Source organism: Sminthopsis crassicaudata, chromosome 4 (assembly GCF_048593235.1).
Source record: "Sminthopsis crassicaudata isolate SCR6 chromosome 4, ASM4859323v1, whole genome shotgun sequence".
Lineage (NCBI taxonomy): Eukaryota > Metazoa > Chordata > Mammalia > Dasyuromorphia > Dasyuridae > Sminthopsis > Sminthopsis crassicaudata.
In genome coordinates, this window is record NC_133620.1 from 462,698,912 (window position 1) to 462,714,703 (window position 15,792).

Sequence of the window (15,792 nt, forward strand, 5' to 3'; positions counted from 1 at the left end):
CAGGCTTTCAGAAGTCCCGAGTCCTGTCCTCCCCTAACCAGGTTCTGGGGCGTTCTCCGGGGCCGGGGCTGAGGTTGCGCCGGGTGTTTCAGTCTTTTGGTGGGCTGTTAATTGGCCCTGCCATGTGAATGCACGGTAAGTCATCCTAGGAGCCAGAGGGCGCTGATCAGGGCTGCATATTATAACTGACACGGGTGGAAAAGTCCATATGATCTATGAGTATTCAGCATATTTCATCAAGACCCTGATCATTTCAACAGTGGGATCATCTTGTCCCTTAAGGGGGCCCGGCTGGCTGTGGTTTCATCACAAAAATTACCATGGGTCAAGGTCGGCTTGCTCAGAAGCAATAATGCAAAAAACCATCTAAGACATGTGGAAGTTGCACTTTCCAAATCGGTGAAAAGGTGTTTTCTATAATGTGATGCACCTGAGAGCCAAAGATCATACAGTCCGAGCCATCAGTAAGCATTTATTAAACACCTACTATGTGCCAGGCATTGTGCTACATGCTGAGGACAGACACAGAGAAACAGAAGCTTACAGTCTAATGAAAGCCCACACAAAAGGAAGCTGACAGGGGGAGAGGTCCCAGGAAGCCCTGAGTCAAGGTGGTAAATGGGGAGACTGTGGAGAGCCTGAAAGAGGAGCCTGGAAGCCCCTGGCCCTGCCCTGCAGTCAGAAGTGGAGAAACGTCCTGGGCACAGCTGGGCACAAGGCCTGGCTTCCTTCTCTGTCAGACCAGGCAGCCTCAAGGTCCCTTCTCCACATCCTGGGATCCTGGCCCAAAGGAGGCAACTCCCGAATGCCCGAGCTGCTTGGAGGGTTTTAGACTCCTCTCATAAAGAAACTGGTTTAAGTTCACAGGTGTTTGGAAGAGATCAGATTTCTTTGCGTCTCTGGTGCCTCGCACAAAATAGATGCTCTTAATAAATGCTTATGTCCTTGAGGTCAAAGGCGGGTTCCCTTTTTGCCTTGCACTACCCATTGCTCAGCATGCCTGGTACACAGTCGACACTGAATGTATGCTTGTTGATTGACAGAACCAGTCCCTGAGGGTAGGGACAGTAGGGCCTGGCACCCAATTCCTAAAGGTGGTTGGTTAGAGCCCCATCCCACTGGCAGCAGCTGGAACCTCCTGGAATCTCCCGCTTCTGCCCCTCATGGAACAAGGGGGTGGGAGGCAGTTCTTGGTGTCTCTGAGCCAGGCCCAGCTCTGCAGTGGGAGGGGGTGATGGTGTGGGGTGCACAGGAGGCGCCCGGGACAAACCAAGACAAGCAGAGCCCGGGGCCCGACGGGCGCCCCCTCCTCGACACTATTCGCTCCCTTTCCCAAGGCGGCATTGCAGGTGGGCATTGCAGCCAGTGTCTCGGCAGGCATTTCTTCATTTTCTGCAAGCCTCTGACAAAAGACACAAGTTTGTTTTTTAAAGAAAGAGCCTCTCTCTAGGCGCATTCATTGAAATTCTTTGTAGAAAGTTATGTCGATTTTTCTTCTCTAGAGCGGGGCTGACCACACTTGAAGCCCCTGGCCCACGGGGGCTTGGTGTAGGCTCCGGCCCCTGCTGCCCAGCTTGGCACCATTGTCCTGCCACGGGCAGGAGCCCCCGGACAACGGCTAAGCACAGATGAAGGCCCTGCTTCCCCTGCAAGGCCCAGAGAGCCAGATCCAGGCCTGTCCCCAGGTAGGTCAGGCTGGTGCCAGGGATGCCAGGTCAGATACAAATTAAGTCATAGCCAAAGATGGCGCAGCTCCAGCCCCCTCAACGCTCACCGGGGACCATGGAAACCCCAAGTCAACCATGAATCCTGTTGGGTCATCACTGACTGATCAAACACACTCAGAAAGCTCAAAGGCGTCTCTCCCCTCTTGCTGCTCAGGTGGCCGGCGTGATGCAAAGTGCCCAGAGTAAGCTGTCACTTTATTTGATAAGAGTTGAAAATAGGGAAGGGGAGACCGGATGCCAGCGGGTCCGTCTCCCCCTGAATCCCTGCAGGGCTGGGGCCCATCCCAGGGAAGGCACCTAGAACTGGGCCTCTGGACCATCTGGCGCTCAGCAAAGGGGCTTGTGTGAATGCTCCCCTGAGAGAAAGGAAGTGGGGGCTGGGTCCTCACCCCAACATACATACATACACACACACACACACACACACACACACACACACACACACACACATCCCCAGATCCGAGCAGCAGGGACTCCTCAGGAGGCTGGGACGACCTTCTGCCTCCTGGTGAGGCTTCCACTCACTCATTGGCTGCCAGCACAAATGTTGCAGGGCCCAAACCCACCGCCGAGAGCGTGGAACCAGGCTGGAGAGGGCAGAACCTGGAGCAGAATGGGGCGGGCTGGTCTTCCACAGGGCCGAGGGTTTAGATGAATGACTTTGCCAGTGAAACCATGTGGTCCACACCACAGGCCACCTGCACGGGCTCTCCCGGCATCGTCACCTAGACAACAAGACCCAAATGAGGGCGAGGCAGGCTGGGAAAGCAGAGAACCCACTTGCAGGGCCCCCAGGGCCCTTTGTCCATCCACCCCGTCCATTTTACCCAAGAAGCAATCTGTCCATGAGCTCTGCCAGGTGTCTGAGCCAAGATTTGAACCCAGTTCTTCCGAGCCCACATCCAGGAGCACGGCTGCTACCTACCTCGTATCCTGGGACCAGGACTGGGCCGGACAGGACCAGGCCCTCCCGGCACCCAGGGTCAGTGGGGTTCCCTCTCAGCCACCTCCCCAACACCACTAGAAGCCTCTAGTTTCCTTCTCACAGGGAAGCCTATTTCTGCCTTTGCTAAATGGGCCCATGGGGCCCATTGCACTGACACTCGGACTGCTTCAGCCCCAAATCTAGAGCCCTGGTCCCCAGGCGGGGCCTTCACCCCTTGACCTGTGGCCACATGGGGCTCCCTACTCCCCCGCCCCCAGCCCCAGAAAGAAGGCGCGAACTGGGGGCTCAGGGCCATCAGTAAGATCCCAAGATCTGGGTTTCCCCAGAAAAGGAAGGGGGAGGGTTTGGAAAACCAGAGAATCTCTGCATTTATTCCTCTAAAACTCAAGTGCCAAAATTTTAAATCAGTGGAGAGGTGCGCCCCAAAACCTCAGAGCCATTAGAAACACCGAAGTTTAAAAAAACAGGCCTCGAATATTTTTAGGCCATATCTTCAAAGGTTTTCACTTTTCTCTCCAGAGTTCTGCTCCAAGAGCGCGAGCTCAACATGGGTTTTGGATCAGATTTCAGTTTTTGAGATTATAATCCCTTCTCACAGTCTTAGGGAGAACCCGTTCCCTGATTTAATTAGGTGGCAGTACTGCTGGACTTCAAAGCCTATCAGTTTACTCCTAAGAAAATGAGTGAGGGGGACTCCAAATGTCACTGTGTCGATGTGGGGGAGCCCCAAGCCTTCCAACGCCAATCCCAATTCCTTTCCCATGAGGCCCCACGATTAGCGAGATTTCTCTACCCATCAAATGGGGGCCGTCCTGGCCCACCTGCCATTTCATTTCCAGCAGCATGAAGACTCAGGAAATTAAGCTACCAAGCAGACACCAAGCCCTTGGAAAAGGTAAAAGGGGTGTGTGTGTGTGTGTGGAAGTGTGTGGAAGTGAGAGTGTCCACCTGTCTGTCCTTGTGTCTATCCCTTTGTCTATCTCCCCACCTATCTGTCTGCCTGTTTGTATGCCTGTCTGTCCATCTATCTTTCTGTCCATCCATCTCCCTTTCCGCCTGTCTGCCTGTCTGCCTGTCTGTCTTTAAAAGAAAAGAAGCAAACCTCCAGCTTTCTTTGCTCTTCCACACCGGGAACTCCCAGAGCTTCTGATAAACAGGTTGGGCCCTGCTGGTTCCCCAGGAGGAGGAGACTGAGCTCCGTCCCCTTGGTCCTCTCTGGGCCTCCGGGGCTCCCTTCCTCCTCCACTTTGCAAGTTCATTTTTGCACCCTACAATTTCTCTTTTTCCCAAGCAGTCCGGCCTCCTGAGGCAGAGGAGCCCTTCTCCCGAGCCGAAGGGAGGCCAGCCCCCACTCCCACCCAACAAGGCGGTCTCCTTGAATAACCTCACAGAGCACCCCTCCCGCCAGGCTTTGGGGCCGCCCCCATTCTCCCCCTTGAAGCTAAAGCCTTCTTTTGTTCCCTTCTGAGCTTCCTCCAGTCAGAATCTGCTGGGCTTTGTTTGTCCTGCTCCTGGAGGAGAGACTGGAAGAATGGGACGCCTGGGTTAGGGCCATTCCTTCCCCCGAGCGCCAAGAGACCGGCCAATACGCTGCAGGAACGAAGGACAATGGGATGGGCTGCGGTCCCAAGGCAGAAGTGGACAGCGGCAGGATCGGGCCTTGTGACCCTTCTCTCCAGCCCTGTCCTGGCTTGCCCGGGGGCTCACCTAGGACTAGACGGCCTGAAGTGACTGGCCCGGGGCTCTTGCCGTCCTCCCCCCAGCCCACCCCCACCCCCAGGGCCAGCCGGACTTACCCTCCATGGGAAGTACTGATCTTCCAGGCGGCCAATTCCCAGGCACCCTCGGATGTTCTTGCCCCACACAAACAGCTCTCCTTTGTCTGCAGGAGGAGGAAAGCATTTGGCTCCGGCGGGCCCAGGGCTGGGGACAGGAGGCTTTCCAGAAGCCCAGTCCAGTCCGGCTCGAGGCTCCTTGGGACAGAAGGCCTCTGAAACGCTGGCTCTGACAGGGTGCCCATTGTTTCCTCCCACAAGGGCCTCCTTTAATGGAAAAGCCTCAGAACGCTCCTTCACACCGAGAGACCACAAAAACAAAAGCCTCTTCACGACCCGGGTTTCCATCGAGGGCCAGCAGGCGTGGGCCAGCCAAGGAGCGAGTTACTTGTGTGGCCTGGAGCTGCTCGGGCCAGAGCCAGGCTGGCCACCAGAAATCCCCAGTGACCCCCATCCCCCAAACACTCAGGGCTCCTCGAACCCGGGAGAACCGGGCTCCATGATGGCCGGAGGGAAGTTCACTGTTTTTTCTGGAGCTCTGAGGCCCCTCTGATGAGGATGGGTGGGCTGCCATAGCCGCAGGCAGCAGAAACCCCAAATTTTGGTCCTTTCTCATCCGGACCAGCCTCTGTAAGAGCTGCTGAAGAAGACGGGGCCTAGACCTGACCAAGAGGTCCTCCAGCCATATTCTAAGGGTCAGGGTGAGGCCAGAGGTGGGAGGCAGAGGCTGCTCATGGGACCCTGATGCCGCTAGCTCTGCCTGGCCAAAACCTCACCCCTCGGCCTAGCCCAGCTAGAGACAGGGGCTCAGAGAGGCCGCCAGCCCCCACAGGAGGAGAAACCCAGAAGTTTGACCTTGGGCCCAGCAGCCCCTGCACTGCGCCCAGCCTGGGAGGACCCTCAGGGGCCAGCCTATCTACACTGGGCAGAGCGGGACACTGAGGCTGAGTCAGAACTCAAACCCCAACTTCCTCACTCCAGTGGCAGCGCTTTCCACCTCCTCCCCCAAGGAGAAGCTGGGACCCCCAAGGACAGACACTGTTGGCCACTCCAAGAGAAGGCTTTTGGCCACGGTGTCCTGGGCCACAGGATTTCTCCACCCACCTCCAGCACTCCCTGACCAGCCACAGACCAAGGTGTGGTGGGCCTCTGTTTACTCATCTATAAAGGAGGGGCTAATAGTCCTGGCTGATCTCTGAGGCTCCAGAAGCTCCAAGATCCGAGGGATCTTTTTAAGTCTCATACACAAATGAGGATAAAGCGCGAATTTCCAGCCTTTGCTTTTGGCCCAACACTTCCACAGAATGGTGACAGCCCGCCTCGCTGGGCCCAGAGGGCACGAGGGAACGGAAACTTCTTTGATGGAACGGTCGGCCTGAGTCACTTCCCTATTACCCCCGTGGGGTCACTCTTCAGGGAACTGGGAGGCACCTAAGATACGCAAAGCCATTTCTGCTTGAGCCTAACTAACCAAAGACTTTTGTAGAGAATAGCACATTACGACCCAAAGCTCAGGGGCCATGACTCCCAGAGATGCCCCTTGATTAGTCAGACACAGCTTCCCACCTACTGAGGGGTCACAAGTGGCTCTCTGGTTACGTGGGCCTCCTTCCACTTTGCTCCGTCACTTACTGGTAAGGGCGGCAAACTGGCTGAGTCCGCAGCGAATGTGGGAGACCCTGACGTCCGGGCTGAAGTCCGACAGGCCAAAGAGGGTGGGCGGGATCATTTCTGGGAGGGCCGTTTCCATGAGGTTTGGCCCTTTCCCGAGAATGCCGTATCCCCAGACAAAAACATTTCCTTCTTCTAAATCACAATAAAAACAAGAGAGGTTAAGTCCGCTCGACCCTCCCTTAAGAAAATGTAGACCATTTCACAGAAGTAACACGCCCACTTGGTGGGGGCACAAGGGGCTTGCCCACTGACACTGTCCTGCTCTCCAGCCAAGTACCAAGCTCAGGAACATCACCCAGCTCAAGCCAGTCTACCAAACAGCCACTGGGCCTCAGGGCTCTGGACAGAAGGAGGGTTCTGGACAGAAGAAAGCTCTGGGCAGGAGGAGGCTCTGGACAGAAGGAGGCTCTGGGCAAGAGGAGGCTCTGGACAGGAGGCTCTGGGCAGGAGGAGGCTCTGGACAGGAGGCTCTGGGCAGGAGGAGGCTCTGGGCAGGAGGAGGCTCTGGACAGAAGGAGGCTCTGGGCAGGAGGAGGCTCTGGACAGAAGGAGGCTCTGGGCAGGAGGAGGCTCTGGACAGAAGGAGGCTCTGGGCAGGAGGAGGCTCTGGACAGAAGGAGGCTCTGGGCAGGAGGAGGCTCTGGACAGAAGGAGGCTCTGGGCAGGAGGAGGCTCTGGGCAGGAGGAGGCTCTGGACAGCTGGAGGGCTCTGGGCAGGAGGAGACTGTGGACAGAAGGAGGCTCTGGACAGGAGGAGGCTCTGGACAGGAGGAGGCTCTGGACAGCTGGAGGGCTCTGGGCAGGAGGAGGGCTTTGGACAGAAGTCCGGACAACTGTCACTGTGCACCACTACGCGCTGCTTGGACAAGGCCAAGGATATAAACGCTTACAAATGCCAGCCCTGCTCTTAAAAAGATTGTTTGCTTTTAACGAAGCTGGTTCTAGAGCCCAGCACCGGCACTCCTGATTGGGGGCCGAATCTCAGCGGGCCAGCATCCCTGCCCATCAGACTTCCTGGCACTTTGTCCCTGAGGGAATCAGAGTCAGAAGGGAGGGAGGGGCTCATCCTTCCCTGAGGGAGCGTCAGAGAATCAGTTCTTCCTGCCATCATCCGGCAATCACTGACAAGGATCCTTCGGCCTGAGGGATCTGACAGTCCCGACTGGATTTAGCCAGACCGGCCCTCTGAGAAAGGCCGAGGGGCAGGACCTTGCCTTGAATGGACAGTGCCCTAGGTTCCCCCTGACTCTTACCGTTTAACACTGCGCCGCTAGTGCCGCCACAGGCCGCCTGCTTGACCTTGCCAATCCCGGAGAAGGGCAGGTGGGTGGGGACATTCACCTGTGGACGAGACAATGGAGGAAACGAGCTAAAGAAGCCCGGGGAGTCTTTTGGCTCGGGTTCTGGGTAACTCTGGGATTTTCAGGAGAAACGGTCCATCGGTCTTCGGGCCAGAACTACTTAAGTGGCCGAGGGCTGCTTGGGTCGGGGGCAGCGGCCTTTTCCCCGATTACATAAAGCGCAGGGGACTGAGCCTGCTGGAGTTTTCTCTCAAGTGAGATCCGTCTCCCCGACCGCCAAGCCAGGGCTGCTCTGGCCCAGAATGGGAACTGCTGGGGTCTGCTTCCACTTTTGCTCCCGATCCGCTGGAGCAGCTGCCTCACAGCAGGCCGGGTTTTGGCGGTCACTGGGAAGCATCTCGGGGGACCCCCTGCCCCTCCGGCTCCTCCCCCAGTACCTGGGTGGCCTCGGTGACGGACGCCAGCTGCAGGTACTCCGAGTTGCCCCAGCCAAAGAGGTCTCCGTCAGCAGACACTGCCAGGCAGAAGTCTCCATAGGTGGCCACCTGCACTATCTTCACCCCGCCGATGGCTCCCCCCACCTTGGTGGGCGTGCTGGTGATGTTGTAGTGGCCCAGACCTGCCTCGGGGCAAAATGGGGCATCAGGAAATCTCCCCCCCTCCCCCCCCGGCCCCCGGGACACTCCTGGGAGGAGTCACCGCAACAGGAACCTTCGGGGGCCCTTCCTCTGTCTGGGTGAGCCGGCCGGTGAAGCCACAGGGTTCTGGTCCAACACTCTTTCTTCATTAAATTCACCATGAAAAACTTTAAACAAAGAAGTGGGGACCAGCACAGGCTGGACTCGAAGGCCCTTTGGACACGGAACCAAAGAGGGGGCCTGGCAAGAGAGCCGCTCACTGCCTCTCCTGTTTGTCCCGTGTCTTCCATATAGAAAGAATAATCGTCATCTCCCTTGAGGTCTTATGGGCTTCTTGGGGGAAAAAATCCAACTCTGGCTCGACCTGCTGGGCCCCCCACTTGTGGGGGGGGGCCCTCTATCCCAGGGTGGGGCCGGGGAGTGGGCTAGCTCAAGCTCCAATGAATGGCCGGTCTGGGGGCGGAAGGGGACATGGGGCCTAAAGGACGGGCTCCAGGCCTCTTCACCACAGACCGCTCACATCCGCGGCGCAGGGCCCAGGCCCAGCAGAAATGGCCGAGGCAGACTACCTGTCTGTCCGTCCGCGCCCCATCCACACGAGTAGACCTCGCCTTTGTCCGTCAGGAACAGGCTGTGGTCTTGGCCACAGACAATCTGCAGGTAGAGTAGAAACAAGGGCTCAAAATGCTGGTTGGCCACCTCCGGTTCTCCCCTCCCCCAAAGTCTGGACAAACACTCCTTCCACCCAATCAAAAAGCCTGTCTCCGCTGTCCTTGTCGTCTCCTTCCTCTTCCATGCTCCACAAGCCCGTCCAGCTCGTATCTAACTCCTGCATCGGACCGGGGGTGTCTGTACCTCCTCTCCCTCACTCCCAGGTCCTAACCAAGCCATGGTTCAAACCCCATCTCCAAGTACCACAAGCCTGGCCTCGCTCGGCTGGGTCCGCCAGGTTCACACGGGCAGCGGTGCTGGGTGGGCGGTCCCGGCCCTCAGCCTCCCCTCTGCTCTGGGCCCGCGCCAGGGAGGGCCGTCCGGACAAAGGACCCCATACGAACGTGCTGGGGCCCCCTCCCCACGTCCCGGCTTCTCCTTCCCCAAAGGCCAGCGTGGCCACGCACAGAGGGCCTCTGGCTCGGGGCGCCCGGTCCTACCTGCACCACGCGGCCATCGAAGTCCTGCATTCGGTGCACTTGGTGACTCTCGCTACGGGCCAGAGCAAAGGGGAGAGATCCCTGGGGGGCGGCCCTGCCACAGGCGCCCTCCTGCCTCCCCCAGATATGTCATCCCCACCCCCAAGCTGTGATAGATCCGTGTCCACAGAAACGGCCTGGCCCAGCCCCCCGGGGAGCAAGAGGGCTGCCAGGCTGGGGAGGTCCGGCCCGGGGCCACAGAGGAGGAGGGACCTGGCTCTGGGACCACCCTCCCATGCCGCCGGGCTCAGCGCTTATGGCTCGGTGACGCCGTCCCCGCGGAGGCAGGGCCCGTGCGCTTGTCTCTGCCCCCGCGGTCCCAGGCGCCCTGACGCAGGCCACGCCCCCGCTCACCTGTAAATCTCGTTGGCCACCACGGCTCTCCCGCACTGCCCGTACGAGTTGTTCCCCATGCTGAGGACTAGAAAATGCACATGGCGCCCGTCAGGGAAAGCTCTTACAGCGCACACAGTAAGGGCTACATAAAGGCTTTTCTGGGGTTCGGCACCCTGAAGCCCGGGGGAGGGACTGCGGCTCGCGCCCCCAATGAGAGCCCGACCTCACTGAGAGGAAACCCTCGTTCCGAAGGAGGCGCCCTCCTGGGGCGGGGGCGGAGGATTTACGTGCCCCTTCCAGGTGCCAGGGCCCCTGAGGGCCTCTTTTCAAACAGGGGAGGTGGCCGCTATTATTCTCCCATTTTACGGTTGAGGAAATTGAGGCAGGCGCACAGCTCGTAACCACGGCCACGTCTGAACTCGGGCCTTCCTGCCTCCAGGCCTAGGGCACCCGGATGTCCCTACAGACTGGCTCACAGAAGGGCCCAGTGCCCACGGCCATGCCGAGCGGCATCCGCCCCTGAGCCGTCCCTCCCCCTGCCCCATGTGACACTCGGCCCCGCCCACAGACAGGGCCCCGCCCACAGCCAGGGCTCCGCAGCAGGCTCACCTCCCTCCCTGTCCGTCAGGATGAGAGAATGGGCCCTTCCACAGGCCACCTGCAGGACCCGGGTCTCCTGCGGTCTGTCCAGGGGCAGCGGCACCGGCGACGGCTCCAAGACGTACTCGTATCCCCGGCCTGAAACACCCGCCGGCAAAGGCTAGGGCCTGCCCTGAGCCAGCGACAGCCCCCCCCCCCCCCACGAAACCCCCCCCTCCCTCAGATCAACGTTCACAGATGCGCAGCAGCCTCAGAAAAGTCCCTACTGGGTTCCCACCCGGGTTTCTCCAGAGAAACAGCTGTTAAGCACCTACTGTGTGCCAGGCTTGAGCTAAGTGCCGAGGACACAAAGAGAGGCAAAAACCAGCCCTTGTTCCCAAGGAGCTTCCAGCCTGATGGGAGAGAGACAGGGGAGCCAGAGGGGAGAGGCAGGGGGGGGGTGGGGGGGGGAGAGGCCCCCCAGGGCGTCCACATTGCAGGAAGGTCAAACAGCACAGCCACAGGCGAGCATCCACCCAGGGCCTCCTCAGCCATGCAGGCGTCCATAACGAGGGTGGATCCCCGGAGGTGGGGCTGCCCCCCCATTCCTCCCTCCTCCACACTAACCACCTGGGAGTACTCTGGCGGGAGCACTCTGGCGGGAGCACACAGCCACTTACTCTTGTTCTTCCGGCTCCTGTGGAAGCCCAGCTGAGAGTCCTTGTTGAGCCCCATGCCCCAGACTTTGGTGATGTCCTGGGTCTGGGACGCCAACAGGGTGAAGCCGTAGCCACAGGCGACCGAGGAGACCTGAAAGGCAGGAGCCGGTGGTGAGAGGCTGCGCTCTGCCCCTCGCTGGGAGTCACAGGTCACTTCAGTGAAATGAATGAGGGCAGAGGCTGGCGTCTGAGCCGCGCTGGAGGATGGGCAGAAACACTGGGGAACACTGTGGGAACAGGTGCGCGGCTGGACGGGGGAGCCAGGATGTACGTGGCTTGGCCAGACCATAAAGAGGGTTCGGGAATATGAGCCGGAAAGGCAGCCGCACCAAGGCCTTGGATGGCAACTAAGTAGCATGGACTCCATTAAAAATAATATCAACGTGCACCGTCTCAAAGTCCAATTCTTCTTGTGCAGCAAACAACTGTTTGGACTTGTATAGATATGACATGTATACACACATTGTATTTAATTTATACTTTAATGTATGAACAGGGATTGGACAACCTGCCAAGCCTTGCCTAACAGAGCCCCCATTCATTGGCTCTGCCCCTCACTGGCCCCGCCCTCTCCCATTCCCGCTCCCCCACTGGACTCGACCATCAATTTCACCCTTCCCTGGTCCCGCCCCTCATGGTCATGCCCATCAGTGCCCCCTCTCATTGGTCCTAGCCTGTTCTTCTCCCGCTCATTGGCCCTTCCCGCCTTCTCTACCCTCATTGGTCCCGCCCCCCGCCCGGCCCGCCCCCTCTTCTCACCCGGGCATCCAGCTCCAGGCGGTAGGGTACCGGTTGGATGGCGCGGGGCTTGCGGCCGGCCGCGGGACCGTCGGCGCTGGGCTGCACGAAGCTGGGCACGCCCAGCGCGCCCGTGTACGAGAAGCCCCACGTGAAGATGCGGTCCGCGCGCAGCGCTCGCTCGCCCACGTACTGGTACACGGGAACTTCGGCCTCGGCCTCAGCGGCCTCCCGTCGGCTCCGAGACTTCCCTGCAGCCGTCCAGTGCGTCCTTAGCAACGGGACAGCGCTCCCTGGCAACAGAGGGCCAGCGCGCCCTGGCAACAGCGGCCCCGCGCGCCGCGCACTCGCATACACGCCTCTCCATGTCGTCCCCGCCATCGCCGTTTTCGGAGGCCTACCTGCTAGGACGCCGCCATCTTGGGAACCCTTTGACCTTCTTTCCGTGGAGCCCGCCCCTTCCGCTTCCGGGGCGGAAAGTCCTTTCGGCCATGCTGGATGTGGCTGCAAGATGGGGTGACGTCATTGTAGCACTTTCACGCGATAACCCTGTCTTCTGCTCCAACCAATCAGAGCAGACCAGCGTTGTCCTTCGCCTGCCCTGCGCATGGCAAATAACAGAACGACTTTGAGAAATTGCGGCTACGCCCCTCCGGGGCGCATGCGCAGAGTGGACCACGTTAAAGGCCGGCTGAGGGAGGTTCCGGGACGGGAGTTTGAAACCCGCCTCCTTCTCTTTGTGATGACAAATAAATCATCCTCCCACTTGGGCCCCTTATTCGGGATTAGAATGCAAAATCCTTGAAGGCAGGGACTCTTACACTTCAATCTAATCCTAGCATTTAGCACACAGTAGGCGCTTAATAAATGTTTCTTGACTCAATGAGGGCAATAGAAAAGTTGTCGGCGGGATGAATTTGAGATCCCAATGGGACCTTGAAGATCTAGTGAGCAACAATGGGGGGCCAGAGTTCCGGGGAGGGGGCTCCTCTGGGGAGGGAGAGCTTTAGACCCGGATGATGTCCCAGGGCCTTTTCAACTCCCCTCCTCTGACGCTACAACCAGTGGCTCCGTACCTCGGGCCTCAGTTTCTCCTTCTGTAAAATGAGACCGCTTGAGGTCCCTCCCTGCCTGGGATCCATAATCCTGAGCCTTATGATAAAATGGCCTGGGCATGAGCGCCTCCTCTCAGCTCGGCAAAGCGAGGGGACGCAGGGAGTGGAATTGGCCGGGGTCTGCAACTCCACGTACAGGGTACACCACTGGGGGGGGCAGAATTCCACCGTCTGTCCAGCCATTCTGACCGATGGCATCCTCCGCCAACGCAAAAAATGGCCGCTGTGGGTGCTTATACACACGCGGGACCCTTTGCTCCCCCAGAGCCGTCTGGGTCCGTGCCCAGATACACATCCAGAGGACGGGGCATGGGCCTGGATGAAACGGGAGACCTGGGCCCTTGCACGCTCAGGCAACGCCCTTTCAGGGTCAGGGAGCGTGTGGGGTGAAGAGTCAGGTGGAAGAGGAGGTTCTCTGCCCTGGGAGATCGCAGGGGGAGGCGGGGAGGCAGCAGCTACCTTTACAGGTGGAAAACGAGGCTCAGAGAAGGAGTTCCAGCGTACCCAGAGTCCCTCTGTGGCGGCAAAACCTGGACTCTTAAAGCACTGACTTCCTTTTGGGGAAAGGCTGAGGAAACGGTGGCCCTGGTTACCAGGCAACGTTAGAGAAATAGTGAAATGGGGCCGTCGTTCCCTCCTCTGGGAGCCGTTCGGATTTCCTATTTGGATCTTGGCCATGAGGTGTCAGCAGTGAGACAGCAGGAGGGAGGGCCCGAGCCCTTCTTTATAGGGCCGGAGTCACTGAGCTCGGTTATCATGGAGGTTTAGGGTTAGAAGCAGCAAAAGGAAGCGCCGTCTCCCCCCTCCCCCCTCCTCCGTCCTGGGAAGTCGTCCGTCAGCCCCGCCCCACCCTGGCCAGAGAGCCTCCCTGCCACCCCAGCTGGAGCGGAGCGCCCAGCACTGGTCGTCTGGGACGCGGCCCAAACCCAAGCTCCCTGGCCGCAGGGACTGTCTCTCCCGCTTCTAACTCCAGGACTTGACGCAATACCTGACCCATAGTCAGTGCTTAATGAATGCCCTGTCTCTCCAGCTTTCTATCCTTCCCTCTGCCCGGCTTTCCACCAGTCTTTCCACTGTTCCAGCACTTCATGGTTACCCATATTTAGATACGTGTGCATCTTTTGCCCATCTATATTTCCATGTCCCTCAGTCGCTCTTTCTAAGCCTCTGTGTTTTCATTTGTATCAGTCTCTTATCTTCTTATAGAGGGCAGTCTGAAAGAGAAGTATGGACTGCTATTCATCAAACTACTTCTCTTTTAAATTAGCCTTCTATTAATGTCTTTTTGCATCTGTCTTTTTATCCTTCTGGGGAGCAATCTGTCTGCCAACCTATCGGTCCCCTGCGGTGGCTTACTTAATAGTAAAAAAGGCCTTTGACACAAAATTTGGGGGACGCGGTGGGAAATCCCAGCAGTCTGAGCAACACCCTTCTGTCTCGCTGCTGGCAGGGGGAAAGAGCTGCGTGGTCCAGGCTAAAGTAGGAGGAGTTTTCTGGAGGTGGTGTAACCCGTGGCCCCGGTGAGCTGAGGCGGCTCCGGGTGGTGGCACTTGGAAGTCCGTCCTTCCCTCCTGGGGAATCCGGGAAGTCAGAGCACCAACTCTGAGCGTGTGGGTTTTAGTATCGGCCAGTGGGCCAGGAAGACTGAAAAAATGGTTGAGCGAGTGGGAATAGAAAAAAAAAGGAATAAGCATTTATTTAGCACCTACTGTGTACCAGGCTCTGTAACAAGCACTTTCATAAATTTCCTCATTTGATCCTCACATCAACCCCGGCGTTGGAGATCTCCAATTCCAATGGATCTCCCATAGCCAATAATAATCTCCATGGGACAGTGGGGGAAACTGGAGCAGCCAAACATGAAGCAAGTTACCCACAGTCACATGCTTTATCCATGCCTGAGGCTGGATTTGAACTCTCTAACTCCCGGCCCAGCACCAGCACTCCTGGATCAGTCCCGCTAGCTCTAATGCTAATGAATCATTGAGCCGTCAGGACTCAGCTCAGTCCCTGGTAAATGAGGGAAACGGACTATGTGACCCATCTCCTAACACTGAGCCCAGAGGCAAAACCCGGGCAGATTGCGTGCCCTTTGTCCAGAAATGCCCCGTTCCTTAGGAGGCAGCGGAGCTCGGGGCCTCCTCTACCCGTCAGTGTGCATGCTCGTCCGGGACCCCACAGCGGTTCCAGCCAGACCCGGGGGCTCTTTCATGCTGCAGACTCTCCGACCTCCTGGCTCTTCCTGCGATAAGTGACCTCTCATTAAGTGGGTCTGCTCTCCAAAGGATGCTCTCTCCCTCTGAAGTGTCCCTGAGAAGGGGATCCTGGGAGAGCCTCTCACTCGTGTGTCTGCCTGCCCCATAAAAAGTCCTGCCTGCTGTTTGCAGATTCGAGGGGGGGAAATGGGGGAGACATACAATGGGGGTAAGAAGGTCCCCCAAAAACTCCACAGCTGCCAGGGGCTTGTCACATCAAGGAGTCCAACAAGCCCCGAGCACAGATGCCACGTGTGTGCTCTGTGAGCTCCCGGGCCGAAAGTGTCCCGGTGCTCATCCCAGCTCCGCCTAAGTCCTGGCGTGACCCGGCGTGCAGGTCCGCGCTCCGCCTCCCACCCCTGACCCCGGGATTCACTTTCTCAGCCTGCAAAAGGAGGGGATTGGATTAGTCCAGACTAATGGATGGGTGCAATCTTATTTCCACAAGCTCTGAGGGCCCATTCCCAGGAAACCTGTCTGTTCCCTCCCTTCTGAACAGCTTCTCCCCCTCCTATTCCTAGAGCCAGAGCTGGTAGGGACCTTGGGGCCCATGCAATCCAACTCCCTCATTTTAGGGAAACGGAGGCTCAGAGGGATTGCATGACTTGCCTAGGATCACGCCTAATTTTAATAGTAATAGTGATGATAAATACTGTTTTATATAGCACTTGCAGTGTGCCAGGCACTGTGGTAAGTGCTTTACAATAATCTCATTTGGTCTTCACGACCCTGGAAAATGAATGCTGTTATTATCCCCCATTTTACAGTTGAGGAAACTGAGCCAGGCAAAGATTAATGA

General features: G+C 58.0%; 1 protein-coding gene across 1 annotated transcript; it reads right to left on the reverse strand.

Moving 5' to 3' along the window:
• Positions 1-457: 457 nt before the first annotated feature.
• Positions 458-12,128, reverse strand: RCC1L (RCC1 like). Its single transcript, XM_074264002.1, has 11 exons — positions 11,645-12,128; positions 10,847-10,976; positions 10,197-10,325; positions 9,606-9,672; positions 9,213-9,264; positions 8,631-8,715; positions 7,861-8,042; positions 7,376-7,463; positions 6,081-6,254; positions 4,470-4,555; positions 458-2,452 (listed from the first exon to the last, which is right to left on the reverse strand). The coding sequence occupies exons 1-11, from the start codon at positions 12,002-12,004 to the stop codon at positions 2,375-2,377; spliced, it is 1,431 nt and encodes a 476-aa protein (XP_074120103.1). The 5' UTR covers positions 12,005-12,128; the 3' UTR covers positions 458-2,374.
• Positions 12,129-15,792: the final 3,664 nt, after the last annotated feature.

Coding starts and splice junctions, on each gene's coding strand:
- RCC1L (XM_074264002.1), bottom strand. CDS start 12,004: ATGGCGGGGACGACATGGAGAGGCGTGTATGCGAGTGCGCGGCGCGCG. Junction 9,673..10,196: donor CCTGACGGACAGGGAGGGAG/GTGAGCCTGCTG, acceptor TGCATTTTCTAG/TCCTCAGCATGGGGAACAAC. Junction 6,255..7,375: donor TAGCGGCGCAGTGTTAAACG/GTAAGAGTCAGG, acceptor ATTGTGATTTAG/AAGAAGGAAATGTTTTTGTC.